Genomic DNA, 24,037 nt, shown 5'->3' on the forward strand with positions numbered 1-24,037 from the left:
CCCTCTCTCTATCTCCCTCTCACACCCACAGAGACAGAGATTTGCCCAGGCTTCCTGAGGGTGTGTGAGATTGGTCACACCAGCTCTCACTTGTCCTCCTGCACAAGATGAGATATGATATAGAAGTGTGGCCTCAGGGAGAGGATTTTTCCACCTGAGGCACACACACACACACCAACACATCCACACACACACACATCTCCACACACACACACACACACACACACACACACACACACACACACACACACACACACATGCAAGCAAGTAGAAACACATTCCAAAAATATTGAATCAAGCTACACAAACAGCAATGGGTATAAGGATGTAGTAGACATGAATGTTGATACGGTAAATTGTGGTGTTGTAGTGGTGTAATAACACCAATAACAAGGGTCACATAACCTGCTCGGACCTGAGTCACGAGCAGCAAAGCTTCCGTGGAAGTGTTTTTCACTCGAAACTTGGGTTGATAAAGTTTTAATAAGAGAAGTCAGGAAATAGATGACTTAACTCTCGCACTCCAAGCAGCACAACCCCTATCGTAAAGCTGCAACACACACACACACACACGCACACTTAAACCACACAAACGCTCACACACGCAGACACACCTCTTACACACACTCTCAGAAACACACACGTACACTCTCAGAAACACACACACTCTCAGATAACACACACGCACACACATACATGCAGACACACAGCCCGAGGCTGAGGCCAACAGGAAGAAGGTGCACGGCTGAAAGAAACATCCACACCCAGACAGCTGAAGTGAACGTCCGCTGGTGCTCCTGAACGCACACCTCCCTGCACCAACAGAGGCCAGCTCTGGTGCTCCTGAACGCACACCTCCCAGCACCAACAGAGGCCAGCTCTGGTGCTCCTGAACGCACACCTCCCAGCACCAACAGAGGCCAGCTCTGGTGCTCCTGAACGCACACCTCCCAGCACCAACAGAGGCCAGCTCTGGTGCTCCTGAACGCACACCTCCCAGCACCAACAGAGGCCAGCTCTGGTGCTCCTGAACGCACACCTCCCAGCACCAACAGAGGCCAGCTCTGGTGCTCCTGAACTCACACCTCCCAGCACCAACAGAGGCCAGCTCTGGTGCTCCTGAACGCACACCTCCCAGCACCAACAGAGGTCAGCTCTGGTGCTCCTGAACGCACACCTCCCAGCACCAACAGACGCTCGATAACGGAGAAGGGTTGACTCTCCATTTGAGTTTTATATCTTTGATATCTCTGTTTGGTTTTGTATCGACACCAAGACCGCTCTAGGAAATACGTTGTCTGGGGTGTAATGTTCCCAGAAGTGTCTCTGATGTCACTGCAATGTGTCGCTATGATGTCACTGCGATGTGTCGCTATGATGTCACTGCGATGTGTCGCTATGATGTCACTGCGATGTGTCGCTATGATGTCACCGAGGCTGTTATGCTATTGGGCGTATTCAGAGGTAGACCGATGTGTTTCTCCAAGCATGGCTGTTCTGGAATAGATAAACTGGATTCTTTCTCTGGTCCCTTCATCGTGACATCCATCCAGTAGCGAGTGGTGCAGTGTCAGTAGAGCCGGCCTACGGATGAGGGACAAGCCGTCTGTTGTGACCATATGTTCCCCACCACCTCCTAAGGGACGGCAGCAAAACAGGAAGTAGCACCTTATTAATAACACAGGTGTATCATCATGCAGCTCGCGGCCCCCTGGGAAATGCTGTCACACCTCTATTGAATCACACAGTCGCCAACAGGAGTCGTAAATGAGAAAACACACCGTCCTGTAGTGGCTACAGAGCCAGCGCGAGGAGCAGGCTGGAGTGTGGAGGGGCTATCGGGGCCTGGGCTGGGAGGGTATGTGGAGGGGCTGTGGGGCCTGGGCTGGGAGGGTGTGTGGAGGGGCTGTGGGGCCTGGGCTGGGAGGGTATGTGGAGGGGCTGTGGGGCCTGGGCTGGGAGGGTATGTGGAGGGGCTGTGGGGCCTGGGCTGGAAGGGTGTTTGCCATGCACTGTGAGTGTAATGGCAATGTTGATCAGACTATTTTTAGGCAGCGGCAGTGAAAGATGTCTAAATTATTGAAACGCGTGTGTGTATCGGAGGAGTCGCTCGGCGAGGAGAGAGAGAGAGCAATGGTGTGAAGATGAATAATGAAGGAATGTGTGAGAGACAGAGAGAGTCACACAGAGAAAGAGAAAGTCACAGGGAGAGGAGAGAAAAAGAGAGATAGAGAAAGAGAGAGACAAAGAAAGAGACAGAGAAAAAGAGAGACAGAAAGAGAGAGCTAGAGAAAGAGAGAGCTAGAGAAAGAGAGCGCTAGAGAAAGACAGAGAGGGAGATTCACAGAGAAAGACAGAGTGAGAAAAAGAGCCAGAAGGAGAGAGGTGGGGGGAGGGACATGTCGCCAATGGGGACAGCAGAGTGCTGGCAGTGTGCTCCTCTCCACCTCCTCGACAGTACAGTATGCGAAGGCTGAGGGGGGAAGTTCAGCTGTCTCTTGATTACGATCACAGATAATTACCAAGTCCCCCACACAGCGAAGGCCTTACGCAAACCGCCTGTCTACAGCAGGGGCTGTAGAAAACTCCGGCTCCAACCCCTAACCCTTCAAAACTGGAACCCTGATAGCACCAGAGCAAAGCAGACAGGGGTGTTCTGTCCCCGTCCGCACCCCCTGTCAGAACCTCGCTCTGCCCTGTGTGGCTGAGGCCCTGCTCCTCTGTGGTTAGACCTGTTTCCTGTGGGCGGCCGTGAGCCACCCAGCCTGCTCCGCTAATGACAGAGTAAGTGACAGAGGGAGAGCCGGTGATGCCGTTCCTGCCCTTTGAAAGGAGCCCTCGGAGCTTGGCCCGAACACAGAGTCGCTCGTTGGGGTTAGAGGGAGGACTCGTTAGCAAGCTGCAGCTCTGGAGCGCTCTCTCACCCCCCGCTAGACTCCGGGCAGGCTGTCCGCGCCCCAGCTAGGGGGAGGATGGACAGTCCGACACCTCTGGTCTCTTGTTCCTGGTAGGAGGTGACGAGGTTAGAAGGTGAATGCTGTGCACAGAACTTCGTCAGATTGCAGCCCCTCCACCTGCATGCCTTTCCACCTGACTCTCCTCTGAATCCCCCCCCCCCCCCCCCACCTCACAAACCCTCCGCCAGAAGCCTCGACCGGAACACCACATCAGAATTCTCCATCTCAATATTCCATCATAAGACTACATCAAAACCAACCCGGTTGGAGATCCTTCCTGGATATGTCGTCACCATGGCAACCTCTTACCCCAAACCTGCACTATTCATGGCAACCTTTCTCTTTAACCCCCACCCTCCCCCACGCCGTCCTGGATGAGCTGACCCAACCTTTGTTCGTCCCTCATGGCTTTAGAAACTGCAGGTGGGAGGGCGGGTCTACTATTTTTCATTTGTGAAAGGGTGTGTGTGTGTATTCCAAATGGTATGTGTGTCTGTGTGTGCATGTGTGTGTGTGTGTGCGGCTTCAGTCTTGTTAAGGATTGTGGGCCTCTTAAAGATTTAATGAGTGTCGATATAAAGATGCTTCCATCTGTATCTCCAACTGTGTGGCGAAGAGAGAGAGGAGGGGGAAGGACAGAGTGAGAGGTAATGAGGGGAAAGGAGGGATGGAGAGAGAGTGTGAGAGAGAGAGACACATGGAAAGTAAGAGTGAATGAGGGAAGGAGATAGAGAAGGATGGAGGTAGACAGGGAGGAAGAGAGGGAGGGAGGAAGAGAGGGAGGGAGGTAGAGAGGTAGGTAGAGAGGGAGGGAGGGAGGTAGAGAGGAAAGGAGGTAGAGAGGGAGGTAGGTAGAGAGGGAGGGAGGTAGAGAGGGAAGGAGGTCGAGATGGAGGTAGAGAGGGAGGTAGGTAGAGAGGGAATGGAAAAAATGGAGAGGTGCCTTAAGGAGGGATGGTTTCCACAGAGGTGGAAATGTGGCCATAGAGTGAGTGATGGAAAAGTGACAGGCAGAAAGAGACTGCCAGAGAGAGGGAACGAGTGACAGGGCCGAGCGAGGAAGGACAGAATGAAGAGGTGGAGATGAGGGGTCTGACCCACCTTGCTGCTCCCGTGCATTCTGGGTCACAGGGACGCAGATGGCTCTCAGGCCTAAGACGTCAGCAGAGCTCAGTCATCTGTCACCCATCCATCTCTTCCTCTCTCCTCCTCCTCTTCCTCCTCTTCTCCCATCCTCTCACTCATCTCCAGAAATAAAATGATGTCACTTCCCCCAAGTGCCATACACCCCCAACGATAAAATCCCTCGAAGGATCTGACTCGACCACAACTCATTCCAAATCAAGCACCCCCTGAGACTCTCCTGACGTACGTTAGCTTAGCATAGCATGTTAGCTTAGCATAGTCGCCATGTGGAGCCATTGGCAGCAGTAGAAGCAGTATATCTAATTCAGCCTGACATCATCCCTGTTGATAAGTTAGCATAATGTACCAGCGTAATCAGGCTTAGACGTATGTAATGTGGGCTAATGAGCATTAGCGTGCCTTGGGGGTGAGGTGGGGGAGGACGCGTGATGTGTTCTACAGGGTGACTAAGATCCTGTCTCTGTTTGCCAGAACTCTGCAGCTATGAGAGAGAGAGAGAGAGAGAGAGAGGGGTGGGAGAGAGATACAGAGAGGCAGGGGGTAGGGGAGAGGGGCGTCGGGTTGGGTTGGGAGAGACTAGCAAGAGAAAGGATTGAAAGGAGCGAGTGAGGGAGAGAGAGAGAGAGAGTTAGAGAGAGAGAGAGAGAGAGAGAGAGAGAGAGAGAGAGAGAAAGAGAGAGAGAGAGAGAGAGAAAGAGAGAGAACAGTGTGAAGGGAGGCATAGGGGGAGTGAGAGATGGCGCGGGAAGAGAAAGAGAAAGACAAAAAGAGACAGAAAGCATAGCAAACGGAACGACAAAGAGAGTCAGAAAGCATAGCCCATCTCCTAAAAGGGCTCTTTTAGTGTCATTACATCCACATTGTATGTTCCAACAAGAGCGTTCCAGTAATGACGTTTCGGTTCGGAGGAACAGAAAGTAAGGCAGCGAGATGGATAGATAAGGGCGAGCGAGCATCTGTCAGTTAGAAAGCAGAGTTAAAGGTTACAGAAGGAGAGAGAATCAAAAGCGTTCCTTGTGAAATGTTCGGATGGTTGTTTGTGTCTGTCTCTGCTCTCACGCCCATCACTGCCGAGGAGACGCAGGACGAGATCTCAGAAACACACACACTCTCAGAAACACACACACTCTCAGAAACACACACACTCTCAGATAACACACACTCTCAGAAACACACACACTCTCAGAGCACACACACGTCGCACATACTGCTGATGAACACAAACAGACACACACACACACACACATACTCTCATGAACACACATCCCTTAGACGCCGCATGGCTGTTGTGTGTGTGTGTGTGTGTGTGTGTATCCTGGTTTCGGACGGATCAGTGGTGGATTTCTGCTCTGTTCCAGTGGATGCACACACCATCGCACACACAAAGGCCCCGGGTGCTGACGCTGGGAAGAGAATGCTCTCCTCCTGCCGGGCTGTGGAGACTGGAGGAAAAGACCTACATTCTTTGCACACCCCAGTGGTCAGCGCTCCGCAGGAACCCCCCCGCCCCCCCCCCCCCCCTGCCCCGCCCTGCCAGCAGGACCGGACTGGATAGGGAGTTGGAGCTCTTTGGATGGAGAGGGAATAGTTTGTGTGTGTGTGTATGTGTGAGTGTGTGTGTGTGATCATGCATGTGAGCGTGTGTGTATACTGTACTTTATGTGTGCATTAGTGCATGTGTGTGCGAATGAATGTGTGTTCATGCATGTAAGTGTGTTTGGATATGTCTGCATAAGTGTGTGTGTCTGTGTGTGTGTGTGTGTGCATCCATGCATGTGTGTGTGTATATGAGTGTGTGTTTGTGTGTATGCGTGGAGGACTGAATGCCCACCTGCTTCCGAGCGTGCTGAAGTGCTCCTGGCTGTGCATGCGCCTGTGCATGCGCCTGCATACAGCGATGGTCGCTCACGGCCGTGAACACGCATGCATTTGTCCAGTCAGAGTGTGGGGGTGTTTACAACCTATTGATCTGATCAAAGCCCCTGTTTCCCCAAGCCCCCGACAGTTACCCATGTCTCCTCTGATCGCTGCAGCTTGAGCTGGGTCCCCGGCCTCCCCTCACCTGCCCTTGAACACACAGACACACACACACACACCCATTCACATAAAGTTTTATAACCATTTTAGATTCTGTCCGCACAGATACACTGGCATGCACAGACTCTTTTCTGCCTCTCTGCACACATTAAGTCAGTGTCCTCCGCTCCTGCTTATCTGACCTGGCCTCACGCCTTCAGGAATTACAGGCAAACGTTCTCTTAGTGCAGAAAGTAGCAGTCTAATGAGAAACAAAGTCCTTCTCTCTCTCTCTCTCTCTCTCTCTCTCTCTCTCTCTCTCTCTCTCTCTCTCTCTCTCTCTCTCTCTCTCTCTCTCTCTCTCTTTCACTCTCTCAACCTCTCTCTCTCTCTCTCTCTCTCTCTCTCTCTCTCTCTCTCTGATCCTGACTCTCTCTCAACAATGTTTATACCTCCTCCCTATTTGCTGTCTGTTGTCGGTCTGACTGTATCTGTCTCTCTCACATAAACTCAGACTCTCTCTTTTCTGCCTCTCCCCTCTCTCACTCTGTCACTTGGAGCCATCGGCATGGAAACGGCAAGACGAGGGCAGCCATTAATTATGTTGTGTGATGACTTTCCTTCCGCTTGTCAAAGAGCAAGTCAAACGTAGTCTGACTAGCAGAACCTGTGTGTGTGTGTGTGCCAGTACCCTTACTCCTTACTGCAGTGAGCTAGTGCAGAAATGTAGGAATCTCTTGACAGGTTTCCTTGATTACTGGAGCAAGCTGTGCAATTCTCCCTCCCTCTCTCTACTCCTCTCTCTTTCTTCTCTCTCCTCATCTCTGTGTGTCCTGCTCCCCTCATCCACACCCTCTCTGAAAGCTTTCTCTCTTCCTCCTCCCCCCTCTCTGAAAGCTTTCTCTCTGCCTCTTCCCCCTTCTCCTGCTGTCCCTAATGACACTGTAATGATTGATGGATGATATGGCTCTTTTGACTTTGATACAAAGTGACGTTCGGTAAACACGCCTCTGTAGTTGAGATTCAAACCCACCACCCTGCGGTAGAAAGCAGCCATGGACCAAGACGTACACACCTCCTTGTCTGCCCCCAATCCCCCCGACACACACACACACCCACACACACATTCCTGTTTGTGCGTACGTGTATCTGCACATTAGTGGACGGGTCCACGTGTGTGTGTGAGTGTGTGTGAGAAAGAGAGAGTGAGAGAGAGGCTCCATCTGTTCCCTACATGGTGGAAAACCTGTCAGGGAGTGGGGGTGCACACCATGACAGCTGCTCTCGGCCCCCAGAACAACCACCTCACTGCAGCCAGGAGGGGGGGGGGAGGAGGGAAGGGAGGGGGGGGGGTGATTGAGCCAGGGGGTAGGGATGGAGACGTGAGATGGGAGAAGAAAGGTGTGAGATGAGATGTGTGTGTGAGAGAGAGAGAGAGAGAGAGAGAGAGAGAGAGAGAACCAAAGTTAGACAGAGAGAGAGTGAAAGGGGAGGAGAAGAGCAGGTGAGAAACATGGTCCATGGCTAGGTGAACCAGGTGGAGGGAGAATTCAAGCAAGGAGGAGGAGGGGGAGAACACTGGCCAGAGATAGCGAGGGTACAAGAACACTAAGAACACTAGTGTTTCATGTTTAAGTAGCTAGCCGGTGGATTAGCCTAGCTGTGCTAACTGTCGCCGTGGTAATTCGATGGGTCCATCTGGGGCATCGTTCAGTTGAAACAAAGTCCACTTCTCAGGGCCGGTGACTCACAAAGCAGAGCTCTACCCGAACCAATCAGCTGTCCGATCTGCCGTCAGGAGCCGTCAGGAGGACAGCTATACTTTCAATCAGACCGTACATATTTGACCACCGTATAAGAAACACATGCGAACAGAGGGGTACAGCATATCACGCTAATAACCTTGCACACACACACACACACACACAATTTACAATTAGTCATTTAGCAGACACTCTTATCCAGAGCGACTTACAGTAAGTACAGGGACATTCTCCCCGAGGCAAGTAGGGTGAAGTACCAAGGACACAACGTCATGTTTCCCGGCCGGGAATCAAACTGGCAACCTTCAGATTACTAGCCCGATTCCCTAACCACTCAGCCACCTGACTCCCGCGCACACACATACTCATTCAAACACACACACACACACACAGGAACACACACGCACACACATACTCATTCAAACACACACACACAGGAACACACACACACACACAAACACAAAGGAACACACACGCACACAAGGCCACAACAAGCACTACCTCTCCTTAATAATATCATTAGCTAAAGCCTCTCTCTCCTCTCAAGTGTTATGGCCCTTCTGTGGCCTCTTCATTAAAGAACAGGACAGCGGTGTGTGAGTGAGTGTGTGAGTGAGTGTGTGAGTGAGTGTGTGCGTGAGTGTGAGCGTGAGTGTGAGTGTGTGTGTGTGTGTCGGGGGGATCTAAGTAACTTCAGTGTATTGGATTAACCAGTAGGAAGCTGATGGACAGGAGATTGGTGTCATGGAGGCCACCTTACTGCTCTGGCTCTGCAGATTGAAAATATCCCTCCCTCCCTCCCTCCCTCCCTCCCTCCCTCCCTCCCTCCCTCCCTCCCTCCCTCCCTCCCTCCCTCCCTCCCTCCCTCCCTCCCTCCCTCCCTCCCTCCCTCCCTCCCTCCCTCCCTCCCTCCCTCCCTCCCTCCCTCCCTCCCTGCTGTCTCCTTGATTCCATCCGTCCTGGATCCCCCACAGCTGATCGTTCCCCCCACCCCCCATCGGGCCAGAGAGCTCATATACAAGGTTTCCAGCTGTATTCAAAGCTCTCCTTGACCTCACAGTATCCGCGCAATTCTCCCAGTCTCCTTCGAGGATGGCTCCCAACAGAAAATAAAAACTAGAACCCTGTCCCCCATCCCCCCCCTGTCCCCCTGAATAACTCCCAGGATTTTTTTGAAATGCCATAATACGCCCTGTTCCTCCTCTCAAATCAGAGCTCGTTGTGGTCCTGGAGTTGTGCTGGAGCAGGGTCTAATTTGAGGTGCTAACACATGCCTCATCATGTGGTCTGCTTATGAAGGACATATGTTATGAATTCCGTTGGAATGTGCTGTAATGTGATCAGCTCACAGACACTGGTGGGATATGAATGTGCCTCTCTGTATGTGTTTCTTTTTATGGGAGTGTGTGTGTGTGTGTGTGTGTGCGCTGTGCGATTTAAGTGTAAAGCTAGTGTTATATGACTGTGTGTGGGTGTGGAGGTTGAGCGGATGTTTGTAATTTGTAACCATATATTCAGCCATTCATATCAAACCACAGCAGCATGGGGTCAGAATGAGCTAAGCGCTGCACGGAAGGGAAATTAAGACAAATGAACAGAGAAGCTAAACGGCAGACTTAACACCAGCCTGCATCGTATTCCATGCAACCTTCCCTCCTCATCACATCACCAGGAAATATCACAAATGCGTGCTCAACCAGCGCTGCTGCTGTAATGAAAAGCGTTTTCGCCAATTTTGTGTTGACAGCTATTAATTCCTCCGGGAGCTAGCATGAGCGCTATCGCTAACGCTAGCCGTCGGTGCGTGGGACAACTATAAATTTGAATAAGTGTTGGTTTCCAATGTGCAGGAGCCCATTGGTGTGTGTGTGTCTATGGCTCCTCATGCAGGCCTGGGCTCCTGAGCTGGAAGCAGCTCTGCTTGACGGATAGGCAGTTTGGTCTGGCTTAGATTTTCTGAAAATAACACAATCATATGCTACATTCACCTCTCAGGGTTATTAAGAGAGGAGGAGGGAGAGAGTCAGTGAGAAAGCGAGATGGAGAGAGAGAATGTAACAGGGAGGGAGAGAAAGGGAGGGAGTCAGTGAGAGAGGAAGGAGTCTGTAAGATAGAGAGAGAAGGAGGGAGTCAGTGAGAGCGGGGAAGAGAGAGGGAGACAGTGAGAGCGAGGAAGAGAGAGGGAGACAGTGAGAAAGAGAGGGGGAGACTGTGAGAGCGAGTCAGTGAGATAGAAAGACGGAGAAAGGGAGGCAGCCAGTGAGAGAGAGAGAAAGAAAGAGAGAAAGAAAGAGGGTGAACAGAACGGAGTGATGGAGAAAGGAAACTGAGGGGGCGGCTTGACAGTCAACAAAATGAGCTTGGTGGTTGTGAAGTAAAGGCTTCTAATAGGCTTTATTTGGCGCTTGCTCCTTCTCCGGTCTGCGGCGGCACAGGGGTTAACAAAGGAGAGCGTGGAGGAGGGCAGGTCGCATTTTACTCTGACAGACTCTGTGGTTTTCTCTCTCTCCCTCTCTCTCTCTCGTTTTCTCTTACCGGCTGGAGAGCAAGAGAGAAAAGAGAAAATGAAGTGATTTGTGGAGGTATTGATCTGTAGGCTGGGGCTATTGATCAGAGCGTGGAGCGAAATGGAGGAAGGGAGGGAGTGATGAAGCACTTTGTCTTCCAGGAGGGCAGTCGGAGGGGGTGTCCCCTGAACTCCTACCAGCCCCAGGAGAACTGCTTTCTTAGGGGTAAAACTAGGCCACTTGCCTGATTGGGGAAACATGCACGGAGGCAATTAACCTGTAGCTGACTCTGTCCTACCATTTCATTACATTCTATTTGGGTATCAGTTGTTGAACACCAGCAAGTTTGAACCAATCTATAATACACAGAGCCAGGTAGCTAAAGGCTGGTTATCTGTCATTCCTTAAATCCAACACCATCAATTTTCAAACCGGCTGCTCCGTCATGGACAGATATCCAACTTTAAATTGCCAGCCACCAGTGATCATGGAAAGCCCCCAGCATATGGAAGGATTGTGTTCCATCCAGTGAAAGCAGTGTGGAAAGCAGGGGCCCCGGGTGCTGGGTGGGATTCCAGGGTCTTCCCAGGCTCCTCCGGGGCCACACTGCAGCCATCTGGCTCCTGCTTGGGCCCTCTCCAGGAAAGGGCTGGACAGGGGATAGGGGGTGGGGGGTTGGGGGGAGGGGGGGTGGGGGGAGGGGGAGTGGGGGAACGGGGGGTGGACGGGGGACAAATAGGATGACATTCTGCTTCCCTTCTCCACTGGGGAAAGCGAGTGGTGCTGGACGGCTAAAAGAACGACATCCTCCCCTCCTCACCCCCCCCTCCCCTCCTCATTACCCCCTCCTCTCCTCATTCCCCCCTCCTCCCCATCACCCCCTCCCCTTCTCACCCCCCCCTCCTCTCCTCACTCCCCCCTCCTCTCCTCACCCCCCTCCCCTCCTCATCACCCCCTCCTCTCCTCACTCCCCTCCCCTCCTCATCACCCCCTCCTCTCCTCACTCCCCTCCCCTCCTCATCACTCCCTCCTCTCCTCACCCCCCTCCCCTCCTCATCACCCCCTCCTCTCCTCACTCCCCTCCCCTCCTCACCCCCCTCCCCTCCTCACTCCCCCCTACCCTCCTCACCCCCCCCCCCCCCCCTGCTGTGAGACACTGACTGAGAGGTTGATTCTGCTCTTGCTATTCTACTCCACACTCACTCACTCCTTTTTATGTAGAACCAGGAATGCAATGCTGATGAAACACTATAGAATAGGTTGGAGGTAAAGGGAAAAAGAGGGAGTGGGAGAGAGAGAGAGAGACAGAGAGAGAGAGAGAGAGAGAGAGACAGAGAGAGAGAGAGAGAGAGACAGAGAGAGAGATAGAGAGAGGGAGATGGTGAGGAGGTTAAAATAGATGTAAGGAGAGAGAGAGTTGAAATGTAGTTACAGCTGCTGCTGCGACAGTATACAGGTGTGTGTGTGAGTGTGTGTGTGAGTGTGTGTGTGAGTGTGTGTGCAAACGTCGTGTCTGTCCCCACCTGTCTATATCTGAACGCCAACATCAAGAGCCTCCTTCCTCAAGTAAGATACCTCAGCAGCACACAGTGTGAGGAGATAAACACCATGTGAGCTGGAGGGACCTCAGAGCCCCAGCTGATGTACTGGGAGATAGAGAGAAGGAGAAACAGAGAGAGAGAGAGAGAGAGAGAGAGAGAGAGAGAGAGAGAGAGAGAGAGAGAGAGAGAGAGAGGATAGGGAGAGAGAGAGAGAGAGGGAGAGAGAGAGAGAGGGAGAAAGAGAGAGAGAGAGAGAGGGAGAGGGAGAGAGAGAGAGGGATAGGGAGAGAGAGAGAGAGGGTGAGAGAGAGGGCGAGAGAGAGAGAGAGAGAGAGAGAGAGACAGAGAGAGAGAGAGAGAGAGGGAGAAAGAGAGAGAGAGAGAGAGAGAGAACACTCCTTTAGCACAAGCTCTCTGGACGAGCTGAATAATTGAATCTCGCGTAGCGTGGCATGGTGGCTGTCAGACGCGAGGTGATTTATTCATGCATATTTCAGGAAGTTGTAATCTTTTCAGAGGGGCCGGCTGCTTCTCTTTGTGGAGGAGATGAGAGGTGACAGAATAGGGCTCTGCCACCCCATCTACATTATTAATAGTAGGAGGCTAACCTAGCCCGGCCCGGCCCAGCATCACCCAGACCAACCTTGAGCAGTGATCTTTCCAGCTCTAGAGGTGTCCATGAGGAAAACCTTTAACTCTCCCTCTCTCCCTCCAAACCTTCCTCTCTCTCTCTCTCTCTCTCTCTCTCTCTCTCTCTCTCTCTCTCTCTCTCTCTCTCTCTCTCTTCCATCCCTCCCCCTCCGTGTCGGGGATCTGTGTGAGAGTGTAGCAGGGAGAACGCTGGTAAATCAGTCGAGGCTGCTTGGAGATGGGTCAGGCCAACAGCAGAGGTTGGACGACCAGAGAGGGACTGAGGGAGGGAATTGATTGTCTCCTTTCATACGTGGCAATGAGAAAACACCATCCCACCTTCTTCTCTCCATCCTCAGTCCGCCCTCTTCCTGTTTCCTCCTTCCCTGTCTCCCCCCAGAGTGCAGAGAGAGAACAAAAACAAAAGAACGAGTCCATTCCTTCAGGTCTCCCTCTATTCCATTCGTCTCTCCAGCTGATAAAAAGTTGTGGAAAAGGAGGGCGAACGGATAAAAGTTTGAAAATCTGTTCTTGTTTTTCATTTAACCGTCGTGTAAAAAAAAAAAAAGAAGTGATTTTCCTGTATCGAACGCAGACAGTGTTTTTTTTCTTCTTTTGTGGCTAGCTGTTTATCCTTTTTTCTGTGCTTTGTATGATTGCGTTGGGATCAATAATTGACTACATCAGTCTCCTGGGAGCTGGTGAGATCAATAAAGTTCCACCTGTAAGTTTTCAGCTATGACTTATGCAGGATTAAAGACTCTTAGTCCTTATTTATTCCTCACCATCCACAACCTTGGTCTCAGCACTCTAAATAATATTATCGATGGTCAGCAACCAGCTCACTACTATTGTGTGTTTCATGAATCAATCGTAATGCCTTTGTGTTATTTCCAATTCCTCTTCCAACATGTAGAGCTACATGCACAGACAATATTAAACCTAACCCTGGTGTTTTTCTTCAGCCAAATTCGATTTTCAAAATGAGATTTTCACCTGTGAGGATCGACCTGAGAATGCCCTGGGGAACATCACATTCACGAAAGCCAGAGAAAAGGAGAATAGAAAACTCACAAGTTATTAAGATTGGTGTAGCAGCTACTGTGTATGTGTGTGTGTAAGAATAACCTCCTGTGAGCGTGGAGGAAGTTCCCATTTTCAAACACCGACATGACCGCCTCTCCGTCTATGAAATCGCAGACGGTTGCCGCGGCAACGTGCGCCAGGTCTCCGTGTCGACGTCCCTTTAGCACGGTGACACCGGGAAACATAATGCAGGCGGGCGACTGTTCACTCCCTGCAGCAAGTTCTTTCTCTCGATTGGCACCCCCCAGGAGTGGCCAACATCTGTAACTGTTAGTGTCTCCTTAACAACAATGGAGTCTGTCAGGGCTAGGGTTGCCACTCGTCCATAGGCTGAAATCCCGGAGGGGACAGGGGGGACATGACCCCCCCAATATTATTAATACGCAATGAAGGCGCTTTGCTGATTATGGACACAATGGTGCTTTTTTTAATGTGCTGTGTAACAGCAGAAATTTTTGTGTCCCCTTCAGGTATTGCTCTTGAGAAAATGTCATATAATTGTCCCCCCCAAAGTTGATAGCAGATTTTTGCCACTGCACCCGTCCCGGATTTCCCATGATTGTTCTCTTAAGCGACTGTACCGGAAAACGTATATTCTTTCCAGGGGCATGAATTGTCAAACGTTAGCAATTTGCCTACAGGAGCCAAAACTATTCCGAAATATGTTTGCTTGTGAAAAACCATAACAACACAACCAGGTCACTCAGAGCTAATTTCATTATGTTATTTCAACGTTAGCTAGCTAATGCTAGTTGCATATCGCTACCGACTTTTTTATATTAGGCTAGGGTAAATCAGTCACCCTTCCTGGTACGAGTGTAAAGCTGAAGTATAACTCTGTTGTTTATACCACCCCTGCCCATCCTTTCAAGCATGGCCCAACATGGAACCTGACAAATAATTCAGGAGTCGTGCATAATTTACTTCACTGAAATGGCGCTAAATCTGACATTTTGGTTTAGTCTAGTCCATTTTGTCAAGTGGTTTGGCTGAAGTTTACTACGGTTAGATATTCTCTGTGTTTTTTCTCTCAATTTTGTCCAGCAGACGTGTTTTCACACGGTTAGACATGACAAAACCACAGACGTCAGAAAAGTCAACCCAACCACACGTCAGCCAAGGCCACAATCAGAACAAAATTGCAAGAGTTGGTATCAGTTTGCTATCAGCACTTTACTTCACGATTAATTTTTCTGATAACTTTTAACTTTTTACTACTTATATTTTTTTACACAAAAATCGTAACTTTCTATTTCTTACATTTTGTAGCCAAGTTGCTAAAACATTTGGCAAAAAACTCCTCTCCTTTCACTGTTTGTGAAAAAATTGAGGTCAACAAAAAGTTTTTGATTTTCTTTTTTGGAAAGGTTGAAATTTTTTTTTGAAACGTTTTGTAAGGGTTAGGGCTCATGACTGAAGGGTTAGGTGTGGGGTTAGGGTTAGACTGAAGGATGTGTGTACTTTTGCCATCTCAGCACATGGTGAAAAGTCAAGTTTTTATTTTATTTTTATATATTGATTTCTGGCTATACTGACTGTACAGTGTATTTTCAAACTGTTGTGTTCCCCCCCACCCCATACCACCTCATATTTAAGCAACCACAAATTCCTCATTCCTTCACTATGTTTGCTGGATGCTTCCTTCGAGTACACCTTAAGCCTTACCAGGACAAGTCATTACCATGACAATCTCAAACAGGACATGCTTTCAGAAATGGGATTTCTTCCTAAGGAAATAACCTGATCCATACTGTAACTGAAGCTTTTAGCTCTGAGCCAAGCAAGATTACCTTACAGACTGAAGCACTCACAGGCTTGCACACACTTGCATAGTGTGTGTGTGTGCGTCAAGGCCTACAGCAACACACAAACACACACAAACTCAGTTTATAGTAAATACAGTAGCATCTGCTCTAGTGGCTAGCACTTTCAGCCCAAGTTTGACCAGTCATCTATATTTAATACACCAGTATCCAGTCAGCTCTGCCCAGACAGCTCATCCCAGACAGGAATGTGTACCAATGTTGAAAATAAACAAACTAGATATACTTTATTTAGGTTGGCTGAACAGTATGTGACTGGCAGTGGTGTGTTCATCGAATACAGGAAAGAGTTGTGGATGCCAGCAAGGCCATCACACGCCCCCCCCCCCCCCACACACACACACACACACACACATTTTCTGGTAACTTGAATAGGCCTTCAGGCTACACAGTAGCTGAAGATATTGAGTATCTACTGTGGACAAATAGTATTATATTAAAAGTAATAGTCATATTATTTTAGTTCACCAAAAGGCAGCAGACTCAACAAGAAAGGTTTATTTTTTTTCAGATCTTTGTTGAGTTGTTTACCTGTCTAATGGAACTGTGGAAATCTGTTCCCTTTGGGTTTTAGTCTGTGTGTGCAGAACTCATCACACTCTTCACTCTGCTGAGCTCACCTTCCCTTTAGCGAGTGTGCTGTCCTCGCTAATGTCAATCAGCAGCAGGTGTCATCGAGTCTGAGCTGAGAGACTTGCCCCAGCACAGAAGAGCCCCCCACACACACACTCACACACACGCTCACACACACACACACACACACACACACACACTCACACACACACACACACACACACGCTCACACACACACACACACACACACACACACACTCCGATGACATTTCATCTATTGTTTCTCCTGTAGTCTTGTTTCTTGCCTAGAGTGACTGAGGCCCATGTTTTTAGTGACCCTCTCCCCCCCCCACACACACACAGCTGGACACACTTATCTCACACACACACACACACACAAAAGACATAGGCTGACAGACTTATCCCACACACACACTCACCTATAGGCTTCCGAGCAGGCGTGGAGAGCTAATGTGACAGCTAGCAGCGCTGCCCAGGGTTCAGAGGCAGCGGAGGAGAGCTGAGTGGTGAGGGCCGCGCGCTGGGCTTGGGACGTGTCATGACAGGGTTTCCACATGCCTGACTTGGTTTGACGGGACTTGGTGCTTACACCTCACACACACACACACACACACACACACACATAGAAGGACTCGCACTGCTAAGCAAGACTTCTATTGTTTTTCTTGACACACACACACACACTCAGGAAGGCTCTCCCCCTGAAGAGTCAGTCAAGCTCCAGCACCCCAGCTGGGCCTTCACAGGGAGACAGGCAGTCCCTGGCCCCTGGCCTATCGCTCACTGTTCTGCCCAGCAAGACGTCTACACACTACCTGCCCAAGAGAGGACAGGAGGATGGAGAGAGAGTGAGGTTTGGAGCAGAGAGAAGTCTTCGGGCAGAGAGAGAAAGAGAGAGAGTGTGGGCAGTCTGGGGAAGAGGGAGGGAGGTAGAGAGAGATATAGGTAGGACAGTCTGGGGCCGAAAGAGATAGGGAGGAGAGTCTGGGGCAGAGGGAGATAGGGAGGGCAATCTGGGGCAGAGAGAGAGAGAGCAGTCTGGGGCAGAGAGAGATAGGAAGAACAGTCTGGGGCAGAGGGAGATAGGGAGGGCAATCTGGGGCAGAGAGAGAGAGAGCAGTCTGGGGCAGAGAGAGATAGGGAGGGCAGTCTGGGGCAGAGAGAGAGAGCAGTCTGGGGCAGAGAGAGATAGGGAGGGCAGTCTGGGGCAGAAAGAGAGAGGGAGGGCAGTCTGGGGCAGAGAGAGAGAGAGCAGTCTGGGGCAGAGAGAGAGAGAGCAGTCTGGGGCAGAGAGAGAGAGAGCAGTCTGGGGCAGAGAGAGATAGGGAGGGCAGTCTGGGGCAGAAAGAGAGAGGGAGGGCAGTCTGGGGCAGAGAGAGAGAGAGAGCAGTCTGGGGCAGAGAGAGAGAGAGCAGTCTGGGGCAGAGAGAGAGAGAGCAGTCTGGGGCAGAGAGAGAGAGAGCAGTCTGGGGCAGAGAGAGAGAGAGAGCAGTCTGGGGCAGAGAGAGAGAGAGCAGTCTGGGGCAGAGAGAGAGAGAGCAGTCTGGGGCAGAGAGAGAGAGAGCATTCTGGGGCAGAGAGAGAGAGAGCAGTCTGGGGCAGAGAGAGAGAGAGCAGTCTGGGGCAGAGAGAGAGAGAGCAGTCTGGGGCAGAGAGAGAGAGAGCAGTCTGGGGCAGAGAGAGAGAGAGCAGTCTGGGGCAGAGAGAGAGAGAGCAGTCTGGGGCAGAGAGAGAGAGAGCAGTCTGGGGCAGAGAGAGATAGGGAGGGCAGTCTGGGGCAGAAAGAGAGAGGGAGGGCAGTCTGGGGCAGAGAGAGAGAGAGAGCAGTCTGGGGCAGAGAGAGAGAGAGCAGTCTGGGGCAGAGAGAGAGAGAGCAGTCTGGGGCAGAGAGAGAGAGAGCAGTCTGGGGCAGAGAGAGAGAGAGCAGTCTGGGGCAGAGAGAGAGAGAGCAGTCTGGGGCAGAGAGAGAGAGAGCAGTCTGGGGCAGAGAGAGAGAGAGCAGTCTGGGGCAGAGAGAGAGAGAGCAGTCTGGGGCAGAGAGAGAGAGAGCAGTCTGGGGCAGAGAGAGAGAGAGCAGTCTGGGGCAGAGAGAGAGAGAGCAGTCTGGGGCAGAGAGAGAGAGAGCAGTCTGGGGCAGAGAGAGAGAGAGCAGTCTGGGGCAGAGAGAGAGAGAGCAGTCTGGGGCAGAGAGAGAGAGAGCAGTCTGGGGCAGAGAGAGAGAGAGCAGTCTGGGGCAGAGAGAGAGAGAGAGCAGTCTGGGGCAGAGAGAGAGAGAGAGCAGTGTGGGGCAGATGTTGTAACAGCTGTCCTGCACGAGTCCTGTGAGTGGAGCCAGATTGATGCCAGGCTAGTCTGAGTGGACATAACCCCTCGTGGTTTAGGTCGGGTCTGGGAGCCAGAGATAAGAGATGGCTGGAGGTCCAGGTAGAAGAGAGAGTGTGTGTTTCTCAGTGTGTTGCTGTGTGTTTGTGATGGCCTGCTTGTGCTTGTGTGTCTGCTTGCGTGCGTGCTTGCAGGTGTGTGCATGTGTGTGTGTGTGTTCAGGACAGCCGGAGGGGTTGTAGTGACATTGGGCAGCAGTCGCTCTCAGCAAGGAGACTCTTTAAAGACGAAGGCCCTGGGGCATGAGCCGCCAGTGTGTTTTGTCCTCGCTCGTCCTCCATTGATTTGTGGTGGAACCCTCTACCTGTGAGAGTGAGCCATCTCTTTCAACATGGAGAAGCAGGGGACAGACAGCCAGCCGGAAGCCCAAGGCCCCCTTGCTGGCATCTGGAAAACAGGTCAATTACTCGAGGTGTAAATATTGGACAACAGGCACTTAGCATGTTTATGCAGGGGTTTGTTGTCGTCAAGCGCCAGGAGTTACCAGGAGAATAGCTGTTCTTTTCAGTTGTGCACCGTCACCTGGCGACGGAATGCCCCACACAAACCCCTGTTGGACCCCACAAGTACCCTGTTGTGCCCCACACGTGACTGCGTGACACAGTGGGGCAGACTGATAAAGAGAATCAGCCTCACCCATGATAGTAGTCACTCTTTTAACACCTTTCTTTCTTTCTTTCTTTCTCCCTCCCTCCCTCCCTCCCTCCCTCCCTCCCTCCCTCCCTCCCTCCCTCCCTCCCTCCCTCCCTCCCTCCCTCCCTCCCTCCCTCCCTCCCTCCCTCCCTCCCTCCCTCCCTCCCTCCCTCCCTCCCTCCCTCCCTCCCTCCCTCCCTCCCTCCCTCCCTCCCTCCCTCCCTCCCCTCCTCCCCCAGGTTGCAGAGGGATGCTGTGTGGCTTTGGGGCGGTGTGCGAGCGCAACCCGTCTGACCCGGCCAAGGCGGAGTGCGTGTGTAAAAGGATGTCGTGCCCGTCGGTGGTGGCGCCCGTGTGCGGCTCCGACTCGTCTACCTACTCCAACGAGTGCGAACTGGAGAAGGCCCAGTGCGGCACGCAGCGACGCATCAAGGTGCTCCGCAAGGGCCCCTGCGGTGAGTACACGGCGCCTCGTCGTCGCCAAGGTTATGCCGGGTCACAGTCGATGACTCACGGAGTTTCATAGCATCTCTGAGGCTGGCGCTGCCGTGAGTCTAAACCACACTTTCTAGAATGTTCCACGTTCATTCCTTCAGAGGAGAGAAAGGTAGAGGCGTGTGACAGTTATCTTCTTCACCGCAGTAACTACTGTCTGCGCGTTGTTTTTCTTTTACTCGTGACGCCCATGTCTCACCCTGTGAAGGCACATTACCGTCAGTCCATTGTCTGGCTAACAGCTGCCAGCCCTGCCTCCATAACTGCCACCTGACCACTAAACCTACACACAGGCTTTCATTCTCTCCCGTTGGTTCATGTCCAGCACATATAATGACTACAACCCCCAGTGGAGATGCTGTTTCTCATTATCTGTTGTTAGCCTAGCCTAGCCTAGCCCGATGTCTGGACGTGTTCTGCAGCAGGGGGTGGAGGGCTGCCAGGAAGCCAGCCGCGTGCAGCACCCCACAATGGGCTTTGTGTTATTATTTTGTTCGCGTGGCGCGCTGGCGGCATGGCAACAATGCTAATCCATGGCTGATTGCAGTGCTGGCTGGGGCCGGGACTAATAGCAGGCCCTGTGACTGGAAGCCAGGCCAGAGAGCAGAGAGAGAGAGAGAGAGAGAGAGAGAGAGAGAGAGAGAGAGAGAGGGGGGGGGTGGAGGGGTGAAGTGTGAGCGAGACAGGGAGGGAAAGAGAGAGAACAGAGAGAGACAAGAAATAGAGAGACAGAGAAAGTCAGAGAGAGAGAGAGAGAGAGAGAGATAGAGAGAGTCAGAGAGAGAGAGAGATAGAGAGAGTCAGAGAGGGATAGAGAGAGAGAGATAGAGAGAGAGAGAGAGAGAGAGAGAGAGAGAGAGGGGTGGGGTGGAGGGGTGAAGTGTGGGCGAGACAGGGAGGGAAAGAGAGAGAACAGAGAGAGACAAGAAATAGAGAGAGAGAGAGAGAGAGAGAGAGAGAGAGAGAGAGAGAGAGAGAGAGAGAGAGAGAGAGATAATTATAGAGGCTATAGAAACAGGCTTATCGACAGTCATCAGTTTTACCAGTCTCTAATTATCAGTTTCAACCCCTGGCAGGAAGAGGCATTGTGGGCGGGGCCAGAGCAGACTGTGCACTCATCAGTCACATCTGGACTGGCTGGACTCGTAGCCGTGGCACCCAGCATAGGGTGGCTTTGACTGTTGACAGACCACTTCCTGCTCTGACATTTTTATATAAATACCTTTTGTAGAAGTAGTACAATACATCAATTGACTAGTTGCGAAGAGAATGTCAAGGCTGGTTGTCCCATACGCGGGAACACACACCAACACACACTTTACACATTCATTAGCAGCTATGTCTGTGTTGACACAATGCATCACAAGACATTAAGCATGTTGATGTATTCAATATGAACACGCTCGCTGGGAACCAGGGTAACCATTGATTCTGTGTTTGCTGTCTCTGCTGGATAAAGCCAGACACACATATATCTCACACTTACACACCGGGGGCAGGCACATGATAAGTTTTAGTAAAAAAAAAAATGTTTTAAAGAGAGAGAAGATTGAAGCAAATTAAGGTGAACACTGACCCATGACAGAGGTTGAGAGTTTATTTGTCAGTGGTCTGTGGAGAGTGCTGTGTGTGTGTGTGTGTGTGTGTGTGTGTGTGTGTGTGTGTGTGCTGGGTTACCAGGGTTACCAGGGTTACCAGGGTCAGGAGATCCAGGCCGACAGTTTGCTTCTGTTTCATCCCCTCCAATAACTCCTGTCAGGATTGCAGGTCCCCACAGGTCGCCCTGACTCATACGATGCTGTCAGCCAGGGTGACAGAGAGGGTGAGGAGGGAGCGGTGGGGGAAAGGAGGGAGGGGTGGGGGGTGAGGAGGGAGGGGTGGGGGAGAGGAGAGGAGGGATGGAGGGAGAGGAGGGAGGGGTGGGGGGAGAGGAGAGGAGGGATGGAGGGAGAGGAGGGAGGGGTGGGGGGAGAGGAGGGAGGTGTGGGGGGAGAGGAGGGAGGGGTGGGGGGAGAGGAGGGAGGTGTGGGGGGAGAGGAGGGAGGGGTGGGGGGAGAGGAGGGAGGGGTGGGGGGAGAGGAGGGAGGGGTGGGGGGAGAGGAGGGAGGTGTGGAGGGAGAGGAGGGAGGGGTGGGGGGAGAGGAGGGAGGGGTGGGGGGAGAGGAGAGGAGGGATGGGTGGGGGAGGAGGTGTGGGGGGAGAGGAGGGAGGGAGGGGGGAGGAGGTGTGGGGGAAAGGAGGGAGAGAGGGAGGGGTGGGGGAGGAGGTGTGGGGGGAGAGGAGAGGGGGGAGGGGTGGGGGAGGAGGTGTGGGGGGAGAGGAGAGGGGGAGGGGTGGGGCAGGAGGTGTGGGGGGAGGGGAGGGGGGGGGGGACTTTTCTGTTCTGAAACTGTATCCAAAGCCGTTAGAGAAACCTCCCTCCCAATTGAGCTCCAGATCAAGCGATGTGTGTTGAGATGTTTTCATGCAGCTAGTCTGGGCTGCATGAAAACGTTGAAAGTCGTTCCTGTTCATGCTGGAATGACATAAATTGAAATGAAGTTATACAGTGTGGTTAAGTTAATAAAGCTGTCCTTGTAAGACCCTTAGGATAGCAGAGATGCCCCATGTGGCCTGGAACGGTACTGAGAGCTCAGCTGAGGCAGAACCCCAGGCTGCAGTTGGAGTAGCAATCATACAGGCACCCTGTTTAAACAAACCCAGTCTTCTACGTTTGAATAGATAATAGCCTGAATATTGCCTCTGGGTAAAAAAGAAGATACCTACTCGATTTGCGGGCCATAACTAAATGCATGAACACTGAATAGCTTAGCAGTTTAACGGCTTCTCTCTTAATATAATCGTAACTTTATTGTCGTTTTTTAATGGACAGCCATGCAGACAGCAGCTCTTCATGAACTGATGTTTTAAAGCGTCGGGTCTGAAGAGAAGCAGTAGGTCATGTTCCTACCGGCTAGTTCACCTCGCAGATCAGAGATAATGGGCCAGATATCATCTGAATTAAAAAGCCTCAGTCTGTTCAAATTGGCCCTGAAGCGTGAGATAAGTGCGTTGTTGGAGAAAAAAGAAGAGAGAGAGAGAGAGTAAGGCAGCACTTAACCAGGGTTATGGCTCTGTTGAACATGCAGAGAAATTGGGTCCGTGTGTGTGTTTTAAAACGGTTGGGATAGCGAGTGTGTTAGCTCTCATAATATTGAACTTGGAGAGGAGGGGTGAATACACTCTCAAAGCGGGGGAGAGAGGGCAGAGAGGAAGGGACAGAGAATCGCGAGAAAGAAAGAGAGAAAACTTGGATCTCTAGACTCAGTTAGGAGCATCCACTGTAGTGGAACGTAGTCGCTTTGGGGAGCGTGTGGTGGAGAGGGGGCCATTGGGCAGGGATCGATGGCAGGGATCGATGATAAGTGTGTGTGTGTGTGTGTGTGTGTGTGTGTGTGTGTAGAGGCTTAAGAGCTTGACTCCACAGTCTCTCACCTTTATAACAGACTCTGTCATTCTCTTTCTTTTCTGTTATTTTTTGTATTTATATCCCAGCCAACACTTCCCCCCCTATCCCTTCATCTCCTTTCCCTCTATTCCTCCATCATTTTCCCTCCATACTCACCACCACCAACCCCCTTTGTTATTTCTTCTCTCTCAACCCTCCCGCTTGACCCTTTTGTTCTTCCAGACACGCCGGACTCTACCAGTTGTGTTCTTTCCACCTTTTTCATCCACCATACTCTGTACTATCTACCCTTCTCTCCTCTTCTCTCCTGTCTCTGTCTCTCTCTTCTCTCCTCGCCCACTCCATCAGTCTTTCTCTTTCTCCCTCTTTCTATATCTCTCTCCCCCTCCCTCTCTTCCTCGGCCTCCCCCCCTCTCCTTCTCTCTGTTGGTTACAGAAGGACAGCATGCTTGGCTAGCTGTTTGAAAGCCTCCCTGTCTTATCTCCTCTGCCAACAGGCGCCTCTTCACTCTCTTACAGCTCTGTAGGAAACTCGCTTCACTACTCCCCACTTGTCAATCGGTCTTATGTGTCTGTGAGTCTGACCGAGCCGTATCTCCCTCACTGCTCACACATGAACACACGCACGGACACGCGTGGAAATCAATCGTGTTGTTTTCTGTGACTGCTCAAAATCCGTAGAACCTAAAAGGTTCAAATCTCTGAAACGTGAAGTCAATGCCAAGTATCGTTGGAGAGGATGGATGAATTGGTGGTGCCTATGTTCTTTTAGACAGGCTCCCATATAAAAGTCAAGGGTTCAACAATGCCTGGAAAAGCTCACTGCGGGGCTGTTTTTGTAGTGGCAGTTTTTAATCCAATGCCAGAGAGAAGCATCCACACTACATCAGGTGCAAAGCTGCTTTTCAACACGTTTTCTATCCAATTGCTTTCTCCTTTTTTGGGGGGTCTGTAAACCAGTGATGGAAAAAAAAGCTGTTTTTGTCCTCGGAGACACCAAGCACTGATGCTCTCGC

General features: G+C 51.4%; 1 protein-coding gene across 1 annotated transcript in view; it reads left to right on the forward strand.

Moving 5' to 3' along the window:
- The window catches only part of agrn (agrin), a 204,278-nt gene that overhangs the window by 94,555 nt on the left and 85,686 nt on the right, over window positions 1-24,037 (forward strand). Inside the window, exon 4 of the mRNA XM_084679083.1 lies at window positions 19,318-19,533. Within this exon, the coding sequence (XP_084535209.1) occupies window positions 19,318-19,533 (216 nt within the window). The remainder of the gene's footprint in view (window positions 1-19,317; window positions 19,534-24,037) is intronic.

The sequence above is a fragment of the Hypomesus nipponensis genome, chromosome 18 (assembly GCF_054491055.1).
Source record: "Hypomesus nipponensis isolate SF chromosome 18, ASM5449105v1, whole genome shotgun sequence".
NCBI classification, from domain to species: domain Eukaryota; kingdom Metazoa; phylum Chordata; class Actinopteri; order Osmeriformes; family Osmeridae; genus Hypomesus; species Hypomesus nipponensis.